Source organism: Achroia grisella, unplaced genomic scaffold (assembly GCF_030625045.1).
Source record: "Achroia grisella isolate CSIRO2021 unplaced genomic scaffold, CSIRO_AGI_Agris_v1 utg413, whole genome shotgun sequence".
In the NCBI taxonomy this organism is placed as follows: domain Eukaryota; kingdom Metazoa; phylum Arthropoda; class Insecta; order Lepidoptera; family Pyralidae; genus Achroia; species Achroia grisella.
In genome coordinates this window covers 900,860-916,382 of record NW_026712846.1, presented here as the reverse complement: position 1 = coordinate 916,382, position 15,523 = coordinate 900,860, and the positions used below count along the sequence as shown (strand labels likewise).

At 34.4% G+C, this 15,523-nt stretch overlaps 1 protein-coding gene across 1 annotated transcript in view; it reads left to right on the top strand.

The window, feature by feature from the left end:
- The window catches only part of LOC131844809 (aminopeptidase N), a 47,626-nt gene extending 32,330 nt beyond the window's left edge, over nucleotides 1-15,296 (top strand). The window contains exons 5-14 of the mRNA XM_059193772.1: nucleotides 1,043-1,226; nucleotides 2,108-2,264; nucleotides 2,889-3,148; nucleotides 4,615-4,816; nucleotides 5,617-5,897; nucleotides 10,101-10,300; nucleotides 12,725-12,892; nucleotides 13,256-13,399; nucleotides 14,391-14,469; nucleotides 14,888-15,296. Of these exons, the coding sequence (XP_059049755.1) occupies nucleotides 1,043-1,226; nucleotides 2,108-2,264; nucleotides 2,889-3,148; nucleotides 4,615-4,816; nucleotides 5,617-5,897; nucleotides 10,101-10,300; nucleotides 12,725-12,892; nucleotides 13,256-13,399; nucleotides 14,391-14,469; nucleotides 14,888-15,043 (1,831 nt within the window). The 3' untranslated portion in view covers nucleotides 15,044-15,296. The remainder of the gene's footprint in view (nucleotides 1-1,042; nucleotides 1,227-2,107; nucleotides 2,265-2,888; nucleotides 3,149-4,614; nucleotides 4,817-5,616; nucleotides 5,898-10,100; nucleotides 10,301-12,724; nucleotides 12,893-13,255; nucleotides 13,400-14,390; nucleotides 14,470-14,887) is intronic.
- Nucleotides 15,297-15,523: the final 227 nt, after the last annotated feature.

The window sequence follows — 15,523 nt, the reverse complement described above, 5'->3', positions numbered from 1 at the left end:
CTCAGCTTGTATTCGATTCAATTAAATGTTGTACACGTTTACAATAATACAAATTTTAACCAGCATATGCTATTGTAAAAGCAAATAGTCTCATCATCAGTGTTCTTAACCCGAAAATGTATATAAAAGTCGCCATATTATTATAGTAGATACATTTACTTAATTCTTTTACTTCAGGAAGTGTATATATTTCTATAACTAGTATAATACCTGATGGATTCACTTCCTTGTTTTTATATCTTCACTTCCTCAAGGGATCATGTATATATTATAAGTGAGTAAGATATATCGTTTCTGCTTCTTGGACTACGGACTTATATGAGGACGCCATATAAAACGGTTCAACACACTTTCTTAGTTCCAATGGTCGCGGCTTCGATTCCTCGTACAGTACAAACATTTGTTGTTATTATGTACAATATATGTATTGTATATAAATTGCGGGAATATTATTTAAATTTGTAACTTTTTTTACTATCTTTCTATCTTTTTCACATCTTTCTGTTGTTTCCCTATAGTTCTCCCTATATATATTTTTTCTTACTTTCAATGTGAGGCTGTACTTATAATTTGATTATCAGATCATTATGTATTTATTTATATATAATATTTATATATTTATGTTTATATTTAAAATATTTTGCTTTATATAAATATATCTTTTTTTGCACCGCCAACAATATTATCCTGCATCACTCATGGTTCATTGGTAGATAACGCCGCTTGGTATTATGTCCGCCATATGCACAGCTTGTTTTTGTGCATTAAAGTTAAATAAATAAAAAAAAATTGTTACGGTACAATATATTATTACGGTAGCGGCGACAGAACAAAAATGTTCTGTGGTAGCGCCGATACACCGTTCGGCCAGTAGTCCAACTTTATCAAAGAGGGCAGCATGTTGGTAGGGAAACGGGCCACAAACCCTCAGTGTCAGGTTACTTCCGGCACGTATGTAGGTGACAATGGTCGTATATAGTAGATGATATAAATGTAAAAAAAGAACACATTTTTATATTTTATTTTTATTATACTTCCGCAGAGAAATAGCAATGTTGTACGAAAGTGGTTCTTCGCCGACCACAGCGAAGGCGCGGGTGGCAGCGGTGGTGGCTCACGAGATCGCCCACCAGTGGTTCGGCAACCTGGTGACGCCGGCGTGGTGGTCCGACATCTGGTTGAACGAGGGTTTCGCCAGCTACGTCGAGTACGTTGCAGTAGATGCTGTAAGTACCATACTAATAGAGGTATCCATGAAGACAATGTTGTATAGTTTTCTTCATGATGATGAAATGATGCACCCTGCGCTAACGGTTTACGCTGGCGGGCACTAGTGGAGGATGATAAAACGAACATGAAGTCAGGTCAATTAGTCTATTGTAACAAATTCACCATATTTATGTGATTCTATGATTCTTCCCTTATGTGTAGATCCCATCCAATTCAGTTATTTAATCCTTCCATGACACAGATGGTCATATTTTAAACGTCAAAATTTCGTGTTTGCAACATAATTTAAATGTAATATCACCCTCATGTAAATTATGATAAAACTGATGTAAAACTTTCACCTCCTAGGAGAGCTCTTAGAATTTCAACATTCATCAATTCGGCTCGCATCTATCCACTGTAAGATTTAGGTTTTTTTCAATGTCTTCCATTATGTGCGATCTTCTGCCTTCCGCATGCATCCACTCCCGGCCACCTTCATGTTGTCGTCGGTTCATCTTGCAGAAGGCCCGACACTCCGTCGACCCGTACGCGGCCTCCACTCCATGACTTTTTTGCCCCATATACCATTACTGACTCGGCTGATATACCTGGCCCATTGCCACTTCAGTTGAGATACTTTGAGAGCTATATCGTCAACATTGGTCTTCCGTCGAAAAACTCCGAGCTCTGTCCATCGCTCGTTGTTCGACATTCAATTTGTAAACTAGGCCTACGGTTAAAATTATCAAACTTGTGGGTCTAATACCTTATTGTACAATGGTACACTTTGTCGACTCCTTAAACGGTGAAGTAGTTTGTGGATGACCTGTATACAATAGTTATTGACTTCCATCTGGTGCGCCATTCCAGTTACATAAAAAAGTATATTCTTTAGGTGGAGAAAACGTGGAAGTTAATGGAGGTATTCGTCTTGAATGAAGTGCAGAGTGTATTCAAACTGGACGCCTTGACGTCATCGCATCAAATATCGGTGGAAGTCGGCAACCCAGAGGAGATTGGGGCGATCTTTGATAAAATTTCATATGGAAAAGGTAAATGGCTAGGTTTTTTAATAAAAATAAAAAAAATATGTAACGTTGACAGATCACATTCAGTCGAATTGTGAACCTTTTCTCTTCTTTCATTATTAGAAATATAATTTCAGTCTCAGAACAATTCACACCGCGCTATCTAGACCCAAGTTAAGGTAGCCAAAGCTTGTGTTACGGGTACTAGATACAAATATATAGATATTTTTATTCGTATCTACATACATAGAAGACACCCAGACCGATAAAAACTGTCATACTCAGGAATACAAATGTTTGAGCCGGGCGGGGAATCGAATCCGCGATCATCGCAAGTAAAGCGGTGTGCTAAACCGTTGGACCACCGACGCCGTCAAATACTTTTGTTGAAGGTACAAATAGCACAGTGCAAAAATGACAATAAAAAATATGACAATTCTAGTATAATAATAAATTATAAAATATAGCCCATGTGTTATTCTGATGCATAAGCTATATCGCTAAAGTTTCATAAAAATCCGTACAGTAGTTTTTGCGTGAATGAGTAACAAACATCCATACTTACAAACTCTCGCGTTTGTAATATTATTAAGACTAACAGCCAGTTCAAATCGAGAAAATCCGTTCTTAACAATAAAACTTTTCTAGGCTCAGCAATACTTCGAATGATGAACCACTTCCTCACTGATGACGTATTTAACGCTGGAATTACTGATTATCTCAATGCCAAAAAGTTTGGGGACGCGGAACAAAGGGATCTGTGGAGTGCTCTTACAAACGCCGCTCGGAGGAAGGGTGCTTTTGATGCTGACGTCGCCGTTGTGATGGACTCTTGGACTCTTCAAACCGGCTTTCCAGTGTTAACCATCTCGAGAAATTATAGCACAAATGTGACACAGTTCAGACAGGTACTCATCTATACTCATTTAAATTATCATAATATACATTTGACGCGTTACTTAGAACTATTTGATGTTTGTAGGATCGATATAAATATTTTTATTGATTAGAGGAATATATTATGTTTCATTGAATTTATTCCATTAAATATATCAAAAGTATAATAGTAAGAATAACATATATATTCATTTATCAAGAAAACTTTCATTTCATTATTATTTATGTTATGATACCTGTGCCCGCGGCTACACCACCGTGAAATTTATTGCCTATGTGTTATTCTGATGTATTAGCTATATTACTCTAAAGTTTCATCAAAATCCATTCAGTAGATTCTGTGTGAAGGAGTAACATACAACCATCCATTCATCTAGTAAGATTATATTCGTTCATTTGTATGATCAGTTCATTATAGTATGTTCATTTTGTACACTGTTAAAAAAACATATAATTATTACCAAAACCACATAGAATTGTAAAATATAAAAGATTAATGATACAAAAAATATCGCAGAGTATTAAATTAAAGCGCCATCTATTGAGGAATATTGTAATCTAAAAGATAGTTACGGCACACACAAATAGATGGCGTTAGGATTCAGTTTTAAATAGATGTTGTAAAGAGTTTAACGATTTTACTTTTAATAGTTTCATGATCTCGTAATTGTTATCGGTTTTATCTGGTTTGATATGCAGTGGATTACTGTAATCCAAGATGTTGTCAATTTTATCAATATGCATTGATATAATTATGATTAATACGATTCTGAAACCGATTATATAATTTAATGACTTATTGTTTTATTACGATAAAAAGTAAAAAAATGTCTTAGTATTTTTTTCGAATTACAGTTAACTAGTTGACCTGCACAACTTCGGTTACGTCATATTTTCCTCGTTTTTGCATGGCTCCTTTCCTGATATAGAGATCATCATCTGTTTCTTCCTTATCCCATTTATTTGTGGTCGGTGTAATATGTTTTTCTCTTCCATTCATCCCTGTTCGCAGTCATCTCGTTATTTACTCCCTTTCTTACCATATCATCTTTCACACAGTCCATCCATCTCTTTTACGGCCTTCCTCTGCTATAATAACCATCCACATTCATATGTAACACCTTCCTTAAAATATTATCCTCAGTCCTGATATAAAGATCGTGGTATATATATATACCACCTTTGTAGCCGTAATCGGTAAATATCGACATTATGCAACAATAAAAACATGTTTAAAAACGGATCATCACTACCATAGATTACCTCAAACATCAAAATCAACAAACTTTATCACTTTATAATATTAATATATAGTTAAGCGTATTTTGACTGTAACCTTTAAAAATCACACTGAAGTTATACGGAATTAAAATTTCACATTATATGCACAAAACAGCCGAATTTTTGTAATCATTTGATAGAAGCCCTTTTTGTCTCGTTTTACTTAAAATTTATTTAAATTTCTGCAATTCTCCAGGAAAGGTTCGTCCTCATCAACAATACGTCGGAAGAACAAAAGCTTCCCGTCTGGTGGATACCAGTTTCCTACACAACTGCTTCTGAAAAAGACTTCACATCGACCAGACCGAAGCTGTGGTTAAGAGGCGAAAGATCCATCGAAGTTAACAATATTACTGTCAGTCAAGATGATTGGTTTATAGCTAATATACAGCAAACTGGTATGTAAATGTTATAAATATAATAAACCCAGCGAAGATCACAAGTACTTCCAAACGGTTTATATAAGTAGAGATATTCATCTTGAATGAAGTGGCAGAGTGTATTCAAAATGTACGATTTGACATCATCGCATCAAATCTCTATGGAATTCGGCAACTCAGAGGAGGTATTTTAATACTTTTATAACTGTGTACAGGAATTTTATAAACTTACAATTTCTTTCGTGAGAATAATCTCGCCTCCTATAGCTGAGATTCCGTTACAGACACGCCGTTATTACTCTTCTGACTTCAGGATGAAGTCGAAATTGTCGCGAAAGATATAAAAGAAAATTCATTAAATTATTGTACATAGCTATAAAAATAGTTAAGCAAAATAAAAGAAGTTTAAAAAATAAGTACGCTGTTGACGTCAAAAAATATATATAATCTTCGTCGTTAACTTATATATATGCACTTGAATAGTCAGTTTTGGTTCAATTGCAACATTTCGAATACAAATTCAGTCAATAAGAAAATGAAAGAGACTTTATTTACAACATAAGTTATAAAATTTTACATGTTTATGATTTTGTGTGAGCTACGAAATACAGCAATACCATATTTTTTTCTATTGTTTATATTTTAATGGGATAGAGTGGATTAATTCTGCTGTCCTAAGTGAAGGAGGGGTATCACTGGCGTCTCAGATCTCTCTTTCTCTCTTTCAAATCCTCAGTAGATTCTGTGATATTTATATCTAAGGAATATGTCGTTAAGGTTGCATTTAGCTTGTTTGTTAAAAATATAAATGTTTTCAGGTTTCTATAGAATAAACTATGATCGTTACAATTGGCAGTTGCTTGTTAAAGTGTTGAATGATCAGTCAAGATTTGAAGACATACATCCGATAAATAGAGCTCAAATTGTCGATGATGCTATGAATCTAGCTTTATCTGGTCGACTGGACTACAGAACTGCCCTGGACATCTCGAGCTACTTAATCCATGAGAGAAGTTATGTACCATGGAAGGCTGGTTTGGTAGCTCTGGGCTATATAGATACAATGTTATCTAAAGGCGCATATTACTTGGAGTATAAGGTATGGACTTTGTATGATGATAATGTAACGATTATATTATTATTAACGATTATAACGGATTTTATTTATTGTTTAATGCAAGTTAACGATGATCTAAACAATTTCGCAGTACTTTATTCTAGTCTAATAAACGTCTGTCATAAATTTACATTTAGATTACACTTAGATTGTGGAATAAACTACCTGCCGAGGTTTTTTCGAGAGACTACAACATGGAGTTTTCAAGAAGAGTTGCCAACGGGCACGTGACACCTCTCTGACTACACTTTTATACACACACACGACACCGTCCTCGCCGGCGAAGACGACGACCTCAAACACACAATACTCCGTCCAATTCAAACGGGGATGAAATTACGACGGCATGAGCCGAGGTTCGAACCCCCTAGTGGTGCCCTCAGACTAAAGTCGTATCCGTCAGGGAGGAGTTGGCTTTCAGCCGCTCCATAAGTCCTTCCGCGGGTTTGGAGTGCCATCTGCACTCGCCCCTAACGTCCGGTGAAGCTGTAAAGGCCAGCTGCGGCCAACAGCAGTACAGTAGTCCAAAAAAAAAGTGACACCCCTGGTGTTTCAGGCGTCCATAGGCTACGGTAACCGTTTACTATCAGATGGGCTGTATGCTTGTTTTTCCTTCGTGGTATAAAAAAGAAATTAATTGAACATGGTGTTCAATAGATGGCGTTAGTGATATCGTTTTTATATTTTCTTATGAAGTACACAAAGCTTTTATTAGACTATACAAAGTCTGGGTATCTCTGTATTACATATTTCAGCCATTAAGCAGGTTGCTTTTGGAACTGTGTTAAGGTTTGAATACTGATATATTATGGAGTTTTCCAATGTATAACCTTTACAGCGTATACCCTTTAGCTAGGTATATTGCTTTGCAGTAATTTTAGAGTTCTCAATATATGCGTGAAATCTTTGTAATGCAGTAAAACCCTGAAGTCGTTTCCGTCAGGCGGGAGTTTGCTTCAGCTGCATATATCGTCCGGTGAAGCTGTAAAGGCCAACTGCGACCAACAGCATTAGTCCTAAAAATACAGTTAACCAGAATGTGGGATTTCGAACCCTATTAATCCATGATCTTTATATAAAAAGAATATAGTCATCCATTACTTAAAATGAGATTGTATGATATTTCTGTTTCTACGAATAGTATTTATTTGTTATTGCATACCGTTCAGACCAAAACAAACATGTTTTGTCCTTACAAATATTATCATGCGCACTCATAATGAATCAATTTCATTATTTATGAGTTCCGTTTCGTTATCTTCATATGATAGTATTAAGGAATGCGTCACATCCCTTTAACCTGTTATAATTGTATATAGTATAATGATCTGCGTTTAAACAAGACTAAAAACAATTTAATAATAACAAAATATATTATGGGTATCAAATAATTAACGAATAATAAGGATATTTAAGCTTCATTTTGATGATGTCTTGGAGTATATTAGTAATTTCATTTGAGTGCTAATATGGATTAGTTTAAATAACACTGGTTTCCCTCGTATCCTCTTAAAAAAACCCCAGAATAAGATAAGAAACTTAGCATAATGAAATACAGAAAACAAATTAATAAAAGCACCAACCATATTTTATTTATTTTATTCAATATCCATCCATATTATGTTAGTAAACTGTTGTTTGACCATTAATTACACATTAATTTATTAACATAGTTTATAAGTTTATAAACTATGTTAGTACATTACAATATACATATATCCTTATTATTCTATATCATTCATATGTCGATGTCTATGTTCACGTCCAGAAGCTCTGGGTCCGCAGCAGTGCAATGATGTCCAGTGCCTCTGGACCGGACAATCCGAAATAATTGCTATAAAAATTCAAAAATTCAAAATTCAAAGTATCTTTATTCATGTAAGTCTATTACAGACGCTTATTATATGTCAAAGCTACCGTCAGTTCAAAATGATTTCGAGATGAGAAGAACTGTTAAGAAACTCAGCGTATTCTTTTCAAATAAATGTTGTACATGTTTACAATAATACAGGTTCATTTTTAAATTCCAATTTGAAAGACTACAATGACCACCAGCTTATGCTATTTCAAAAGCAAATAGTCTAATCAGTATTCATAGCCTGAACAGACCAGTCCCCAGAAGCAGCACCCGTTCATAAGTATGACGGGTGACATATATATAATATGTTTAGGAGGCTCATTGCGCTTCCTCGATTCCTACACGTCAGTGATGCAGTTCTATTTCGCATTATAGCATATGTCTGTGGAGAAAAATGCATTTTTTTACGTAATTGTAATATCAAACAAGCAAAGAGCCCATCAGATGGTAAGTGGTCACCGTCGCCTATGTACATGAACGGTATTATTTGCCAAGATCCGCCCCTGCATATGACAGCATGTCTCACATGCAGGGGCGGATCAACATAAGGGCTTTTTGGGCTGCAGCCCAGAGCCCCGAGACTGAAACGATATTTAGAATTTATAAAAGTATCTAGAATGTTTAAAAACCTATCATAAGGTTGGCAACCATGAGATTAATCAACCCCTGCAAGTGCGCGTCTATCGAAAGGAATGGAGAATTTGTTTGAATGGTCACTTATTTTTGGTCGGTGTATTTTTTTACTTGAGTAGGTAAGATTAAGTAGATTTAGCCCAGGGCCCCACAAATTCGATCCGCCCCTGCTCACATGCTGTCATTTCGGAGGGCTAAGATGTCATACCATGTTAGTAGTTTTACTATCATGTGATCTTTAACAAATGAAACCTTACAATGCAACTACTTGCCGGCTAAAATAAGTGATATAGAAGTACTATGTTGTCGACTTTGTCAAGTCTAGCTCTAGGAAAGATAAATTCTTTGTTAAAAATTTAAATGTTATAACTCTATCTGTCTCGCTTTTATGCCAAAACTACGGAACCGATTTTAAGAAAAAAACTTCACAGATTTTAAATGAAATTTGGTACATGTACATAGTCTAGACACTGAGAATGAACATAGTCATACTTTTTAATGCGAAACAATCCCCTTTCAACCCCTTACCACCCGTAAGGGGTTGAAAGGGGAGATGAAAGTTTGTACATCGTCATTTTAAAGCTAGAAGCTTGAAACTTATTTTTTAGGCTATTGATTAAGTAAATATGACATTCAAAGTTTGTAAAAATGTTTCCTTTAAGGGTGTTCAATTAAATTAGGGGATGAAAGTTTGTATGTGAATTTGTAATTTTAAGCTAGACGATGAAACTTTATTCTTGGATTTTTGGGTTAGATTATTATTAATTTTTTCTTTACCCAAATCATGGTCAAGGTCTCTAATCTCTAACGCGGACGAAGTCGCGGGCACAGCTAGTTATAATATAAGTGCAGAGTAATATTGATATGTTAACTTATAATTTTGGTATTTTATCTATGATTTAAATGACCCATTGTGAAGATTAAATTATTCGCTTTATCATATTCACATGATTATTGATAATTCTTTATACTTACAACTAATTGAGTGAGTAATTAGCGATTAGTCTAAATGAACAAAACATATTTGATGACCAATGTTAGATATGAATATTATAAACGCGAAAGTTAAGTATGAATGGATGTTTGTTACTCTTTCACGCAAAAACGACTAAACTGATTTTGATAAAACTTTAAGGTAATATAACTTATACGTCAGAATAACATACAGGCTATAAATTTCACGCGGGGAAACCCCGGGTACAGCTAATAGTGAATTTGTATTCATGAGTATGATTGTTTGTATCGGTCTGGGTGTTTTCTGTGTATACTATGTATGTATTTACGAAAAAAAATATATCTATGTCTTAATATCAATTAACTAGTACCCATAACACAAACTCTAGCTAGCTTAACTTGGGTCTAGATGGCGATGCGTGAATATATTCTTCTTTTTTCATGTAATCTGTTTTTCTGTAAATTATATAATATAAGTATAAGTATTTATATAATATAAATATATGTGTTATAAAATAAGTATATGTGTGTATCTGTTGATGTAAATAAAGTGAATATATATCTATATTAAAGTCCACATTTTGCTGTGTAACATAACAGTATTTTTCAAATTCACATCATCTGCTTCTTCCTTATCCCATTTATTTAGGGTCGGCTTATTATGTTTTTCTCTCCCATTCCGGCCAGTTTTTTGTTTATTTTCAAAATCATATTCAAAAATATTTATTTCATTTTTTTAGCGTTATGTCCTCAATCTCCTAACGGAAGCTGTGAAGGACCTAGGCTGGGAGGTTACAGCCAATGAGAGCGTTGTGAGAGCTCAGCACAGAGTAGACCTGCTGTCGACCGCTTGTCACCTGGAACATATGGACTGTATGGAACACGCAGTCAGAATGTACAACAGTTGGATGATGTCTGCTAATCCTGATGCTTATAATGAGTATGAATTGATATTGTTACTTTGATAAAGTTTTAAGTTGACGGCCTCTGAGGTTTAGCGGTTTATTTCGCCGCTTTACTTCCGATGGTCGCGAGTTCAATTCCCCGCACGGCACAAATATTTGCTTGCTAGGCTAGCTTGGGACTAGGCATTGTGTGAATTGTCATAATCATGAATACAAATGTTTGTACTGTGCTAGGAATCGAACCTGCGACCATTGATAGTAAAGCGGCGTGCTAAACCGCTAGAGTACTGAGGCCTTCATATATATAGGTATGAATATACTATACTTAACCGATTTTGTATTCTTTTACATTTAGGAGGCTATGTTTTTACCAGCCAGTAACACTATGGGATGTACTCTATATGAAAATTAATTGTTTTCCTATAAATTACTATCCTATATGAAAATAATTAATTTTCATATAGAGTAGTAAATTATAGGATTATTATAACAACTGCCTCTGTGCGAACCTGAGGCGGGCTACTACGTCTTAATTATCCTTATTAAAATTGTGTATCGATAACTAGGAATCGTTATCAATTATTATGGAAAAAATATATCGAGAATATGATAATAAACTTTGATAAGCACGGATAATCTGATTAAAATATAGATTCTTATTTAATGACTAATATTTATACATACATACATATACATACATACATATTGAAATAACTGTTTTTTACTACATGCATATGAATATAAATACGATACTTACGCCAAAATATATTTTTTTACAATTTTTATCTGTTTGTCTGTTTGTTCCGGTTAATCTCTAAAATGGCTGGACCGATTTTGACGGGACTTTTTTTGCCAGGCTGCTAATGTAATAAGGAGTAACGTAGGTTACTTTTATTTTAGAAATTCTTTTATTTTAGAATAATAAGGTTAAATTCCACGCGGACGAAGTCGCGGGTACAGCTAGTTAATAATATACCTATGCTATACTCACACTAAGTATTAGAATGCGTCTAAATCCAGTTTTAATTTATTTACTTAATTTTGTTTTAAATAAAGACATAACCAATTAACACAGCTCCATCTAGTCCGACGGAGCATTGTGTTATGGGTACTAGACAACTGATATAACTACTTAAATATATTTTTTGTAAATACATACATAATATATATAGAATACGCCCAGACCGAAATATATAATCATACTCATAGGCAATCTTAAGTATGCTATCTTCTTTGCTGTATCCCAAAATATGTGGGGGCGGATTTCCTAATTAGACGCCAGGACATCGCCAGGATAATCTGTTCTGGATTCTCGGGTCAGACAATTATTCCATCCCGATAAGATTACTCCAGCTGGGTCACCAGGCAGTTGGAGGATGACATCTACCTCTATTACGTTCGGGCAGACTTTTAGCTTTTTGACCTATTACCTCGTCACTTCGCATTACATGGCAGTAGGTAATAGTATGTTATCTGTGGTAATAGTGACAGAATATCTATACAATGATTGTATAGATATTTTGTGTAAAATTATTATTTCTTACTTAACATCAAGGTTCTCTGAATTTTTATTACTTTCCGATTTATCAATTTTTATAGGTAGTAGAAATCAATTTATTGCTGATTATAATGGGAAATAAGAGCTTCAACTAATTTTTATCGTACATACTATTGTTACGATATGATATTAAATGAATTATGGATAGAGTACTTTTTTTACATTTTCCAGTAGATGGCGTCCCTTGTATCAATTTTACTATTATATTTAACCTAAATACAACCTTTACAATTCCATATATATTATAAACTAGCTGTGCCTGCGGTTTCATACGCATTACGCATACGCAAATTTATATCCTATGTGATATTCTGATGTACCTATATTATTCTAAAGTTTCGTCAAAATCCGTTACGTAGTTTTTGCATGAAAGAGTAACAAACATCCATCCATCCATACTCACGACCATTCGAATTATAATATACATAAGATAATTAACCGTACACAATTATCACAACATCTATTATTATGAATATCAGAACATTGATAGATATTTTTTTTTATACACATCTTATACATAGATAAACCAGATCTATGATAGATTTTGAATTTATCTGTGATATAATATCCTGAGGTTTATTTCTTTCTTAGGAACCAAGCAGCTTAGTTTGTAATATGTGTTCCTAAGAATATCCTTCAATTCTTGTCCCTCACGGGTCTAGGTAGCGAACCTTGAAAAAGGGCGAGTACAATAGATCTATCGATAGGTCGAGTGCTACAGGTCTAAGCACCTGATAATACCCCACAACTCTCAACAAAAAAAAAAATATGTTTTACTTTTAATAGAGCTCAGATGTTAGTGGAGGCGAATCGTAGTTTGTATATATAATAAATTTGTTTATTAATTTCGATATTTTAGTTTAATGACAGAATAATCAACGAAATACAAAATTTATTTTAGGATCCATGCAGATGTCCGCAGCACAGTTTATTGCGTGGGAGTTCAGGTGGGAGGCGCCCGGGAATGGAACTTCGCTTGGGAGAGATTCAGGGTTGCCAGTGCGCCGTCAGAGAGGGAATTACTGCTATCTGTACTTGGGTGTACCAGGGCACCATACTTGTTGTATAGGTTTGTATAGAAATATCTTAATAATTATTTTTTTCTATGGATGAATAATTTTGAACAAAATTGTTCTTACACCACTTGATTTCAACGAGCCAGTGCGAAGCCGGATGTGTTGCTTGTAAATGGGTCTTCATTTTTTATAGCACAACTTTCTTCCATTTGATTACCTGGCTAATTAATTTCAGCTCTTACGTACTGCTCCTTTTTAATGTTGTAATCTTGTGGTTGTACAAATAAAGTAACTACATAAAGTAACTAACTGCATATTACAATTAATATATTTATTAAAAGAATAGTTTACATCAGAAGGGGAATTGTTTTTATTGAATGACAGCAATATTTTTTCAAGTACTCTATTTATTGCAGATACCTGGAACTGTCCCTACGCAATGATAGTGGCATTCGTAAGCAGGATACTGTGAGGGTCTTCTCTGCAGTGGCTGGATCCGCTATAGGACAGCCCATAGCCTTCAACTTTGTTAGAGCTAACTGGCTGAGACTTAAAGAATAGTAAGTATTTTATACTAGAACTCCATGGAAGTTAATTGGTGAAAAAATGTGAAGAAATTGCACGGAATATAGCAAAAACAACAACTTTATTTGCCCATACAAACTGTCAAACGCACCCTGCGTTCAGAAATTTATAGCGTAACTAAACCTTTGACATATTATTTAATTTTGTAGCGAAAGGGAGTTCGCGGTGTCAACCATTAAATAAAAATATATTTTTAATATCGTCTCGGTCCGTCGTTTATGTCATATCAGTCTGTAGTCAATTGTTCTATCTATCCTAAATATTGTCTTATACACGTATTTAGAATATTGTCAACACGTAGGTCTACCAAAGAGACCGCAACAACCATTTTCATAATGTACAACAAGATTTATATTAGACATTTAATATATGGCCGAACACTCAGTAGTTCATGAATGTGCAATGTCTGGCTGATAAGACGAAAATTTTTACTGATAACATAAAATTATTCAATTTCCTGATATTATCTGCATAATCTGCAATCGATCATGTTTGAATTAAATCTCTTATGTACCGGATAAGATTCGCATACAAACATTATTACGGAAACAGGAAATTAGATGGAATGCATTGAAATGCGATTTCCCAGTTTTTTTTTATCTATTTATGACGGCCTTGGGTAGTGGCAGTTTTGCATACAGGTTTATCTTTCTATTATCGAATGGTAAAAAACTCCATTTTGTGGATACGCTATAGGTATAATGGCGCTCGTAGGTACATCGTGTGGTTTTTTAGTGGGTAAGAATTCCACACACCTCAACCACATTTCTCCGGCAATGGGACGCTCTTTGGAAGGTTATTCCACACAATAAAAAAGGGTTGTAATAGGCTAGATGTAGAACAACAGAGAAGTGAATAGCACTTACGTTTTGCTCTTTAAATTAACATTTCATAATACCAACTTTTAGCCATAAAATTCAACATACTCTAGTATTTATTATTTAATTATATATTGTGTTTTTACAGTGTTGGATCCGTGTCCACTCTCAACTCCATTTTAAAAGTGGTGACCAGAAGATTAAACCAGCCGCATGAATATGAAGAGGTAACAGAGATTCTAAAACATATTTCAAACTTACTATAAAATTAGGGCTCTTAGCTTTGTTAGTCACATTTTTTTAATCTAAAATATGCATTTCTTTAGCAAAGACTTTTATTTTGGTACCTTAAGGAATTAAATAATTATTATATGTGGAAACCGTTTCCTATATAATTTAGTAACATTGTGCCCCTTTATACTGTAGATGGGCTAACTGACCTGACCTCATGTTCATCTTGTTATCCGCTACTGGTGCCGCGCCAGCGTAAACGGTCAAACTGTTGAAGCATTCCATTATTATTAAAAAAAAATCATAATCACGAGGACTAAATATACCTATTAATTGAGAGTTAAACACATGAATCAATCAGTTAATTTTCAATTTAGAATACAATAAGTTAAGGTTTAATTTAACATATTACAGCTGAAGAGGTTCGTAGCTGAATCGTGCGGCGAATTAGGACGTCCGGTACAGCAAGTGTTGGAGAGGACTGCTGCAAATGTTCAGTGGATGGAGAGGAATTACCAAACAATAGTAGACTGGTTATTAGCAGCTGAGAAAGGGGCCAAGAACTGGTGACCGAGCTGATTCGGAACACCCGTCTAATTGTATGCTTCATAGTGTACTCATAAACTAGAGTTGGGCAAAGCAATGATGTTTTTGACGATTGTCAATTAAATTTCGACTTTTTGTATTAACATATAGTCAACAATTTTGTGTACAGGAACAGGTGGTTAGTATAGTCTTTCCAGAATTTAACAAAATAAAACCGGATGAAATAGAATCGAAGTTATCACCAGTCTCTAAACTAGGCCGAACCTATAAAATATAAAGGAATAAGTAATTAGTATAATAACTAGTTTTAGCGAAAGTATAAAAGATCCTAGTTTCTTTTAGCGATGAATAGGTAATTATAATATTACAACTGTGTGGGTACATTTACATTTTAACTTATTGCTAAATAAATCATTAGTTGCTCTGACACTATCATCAAGTAAAATGTTATTTAATATTAACAATTTTATGTACGAAAGACACAATAAAAATTGAAACGTAACA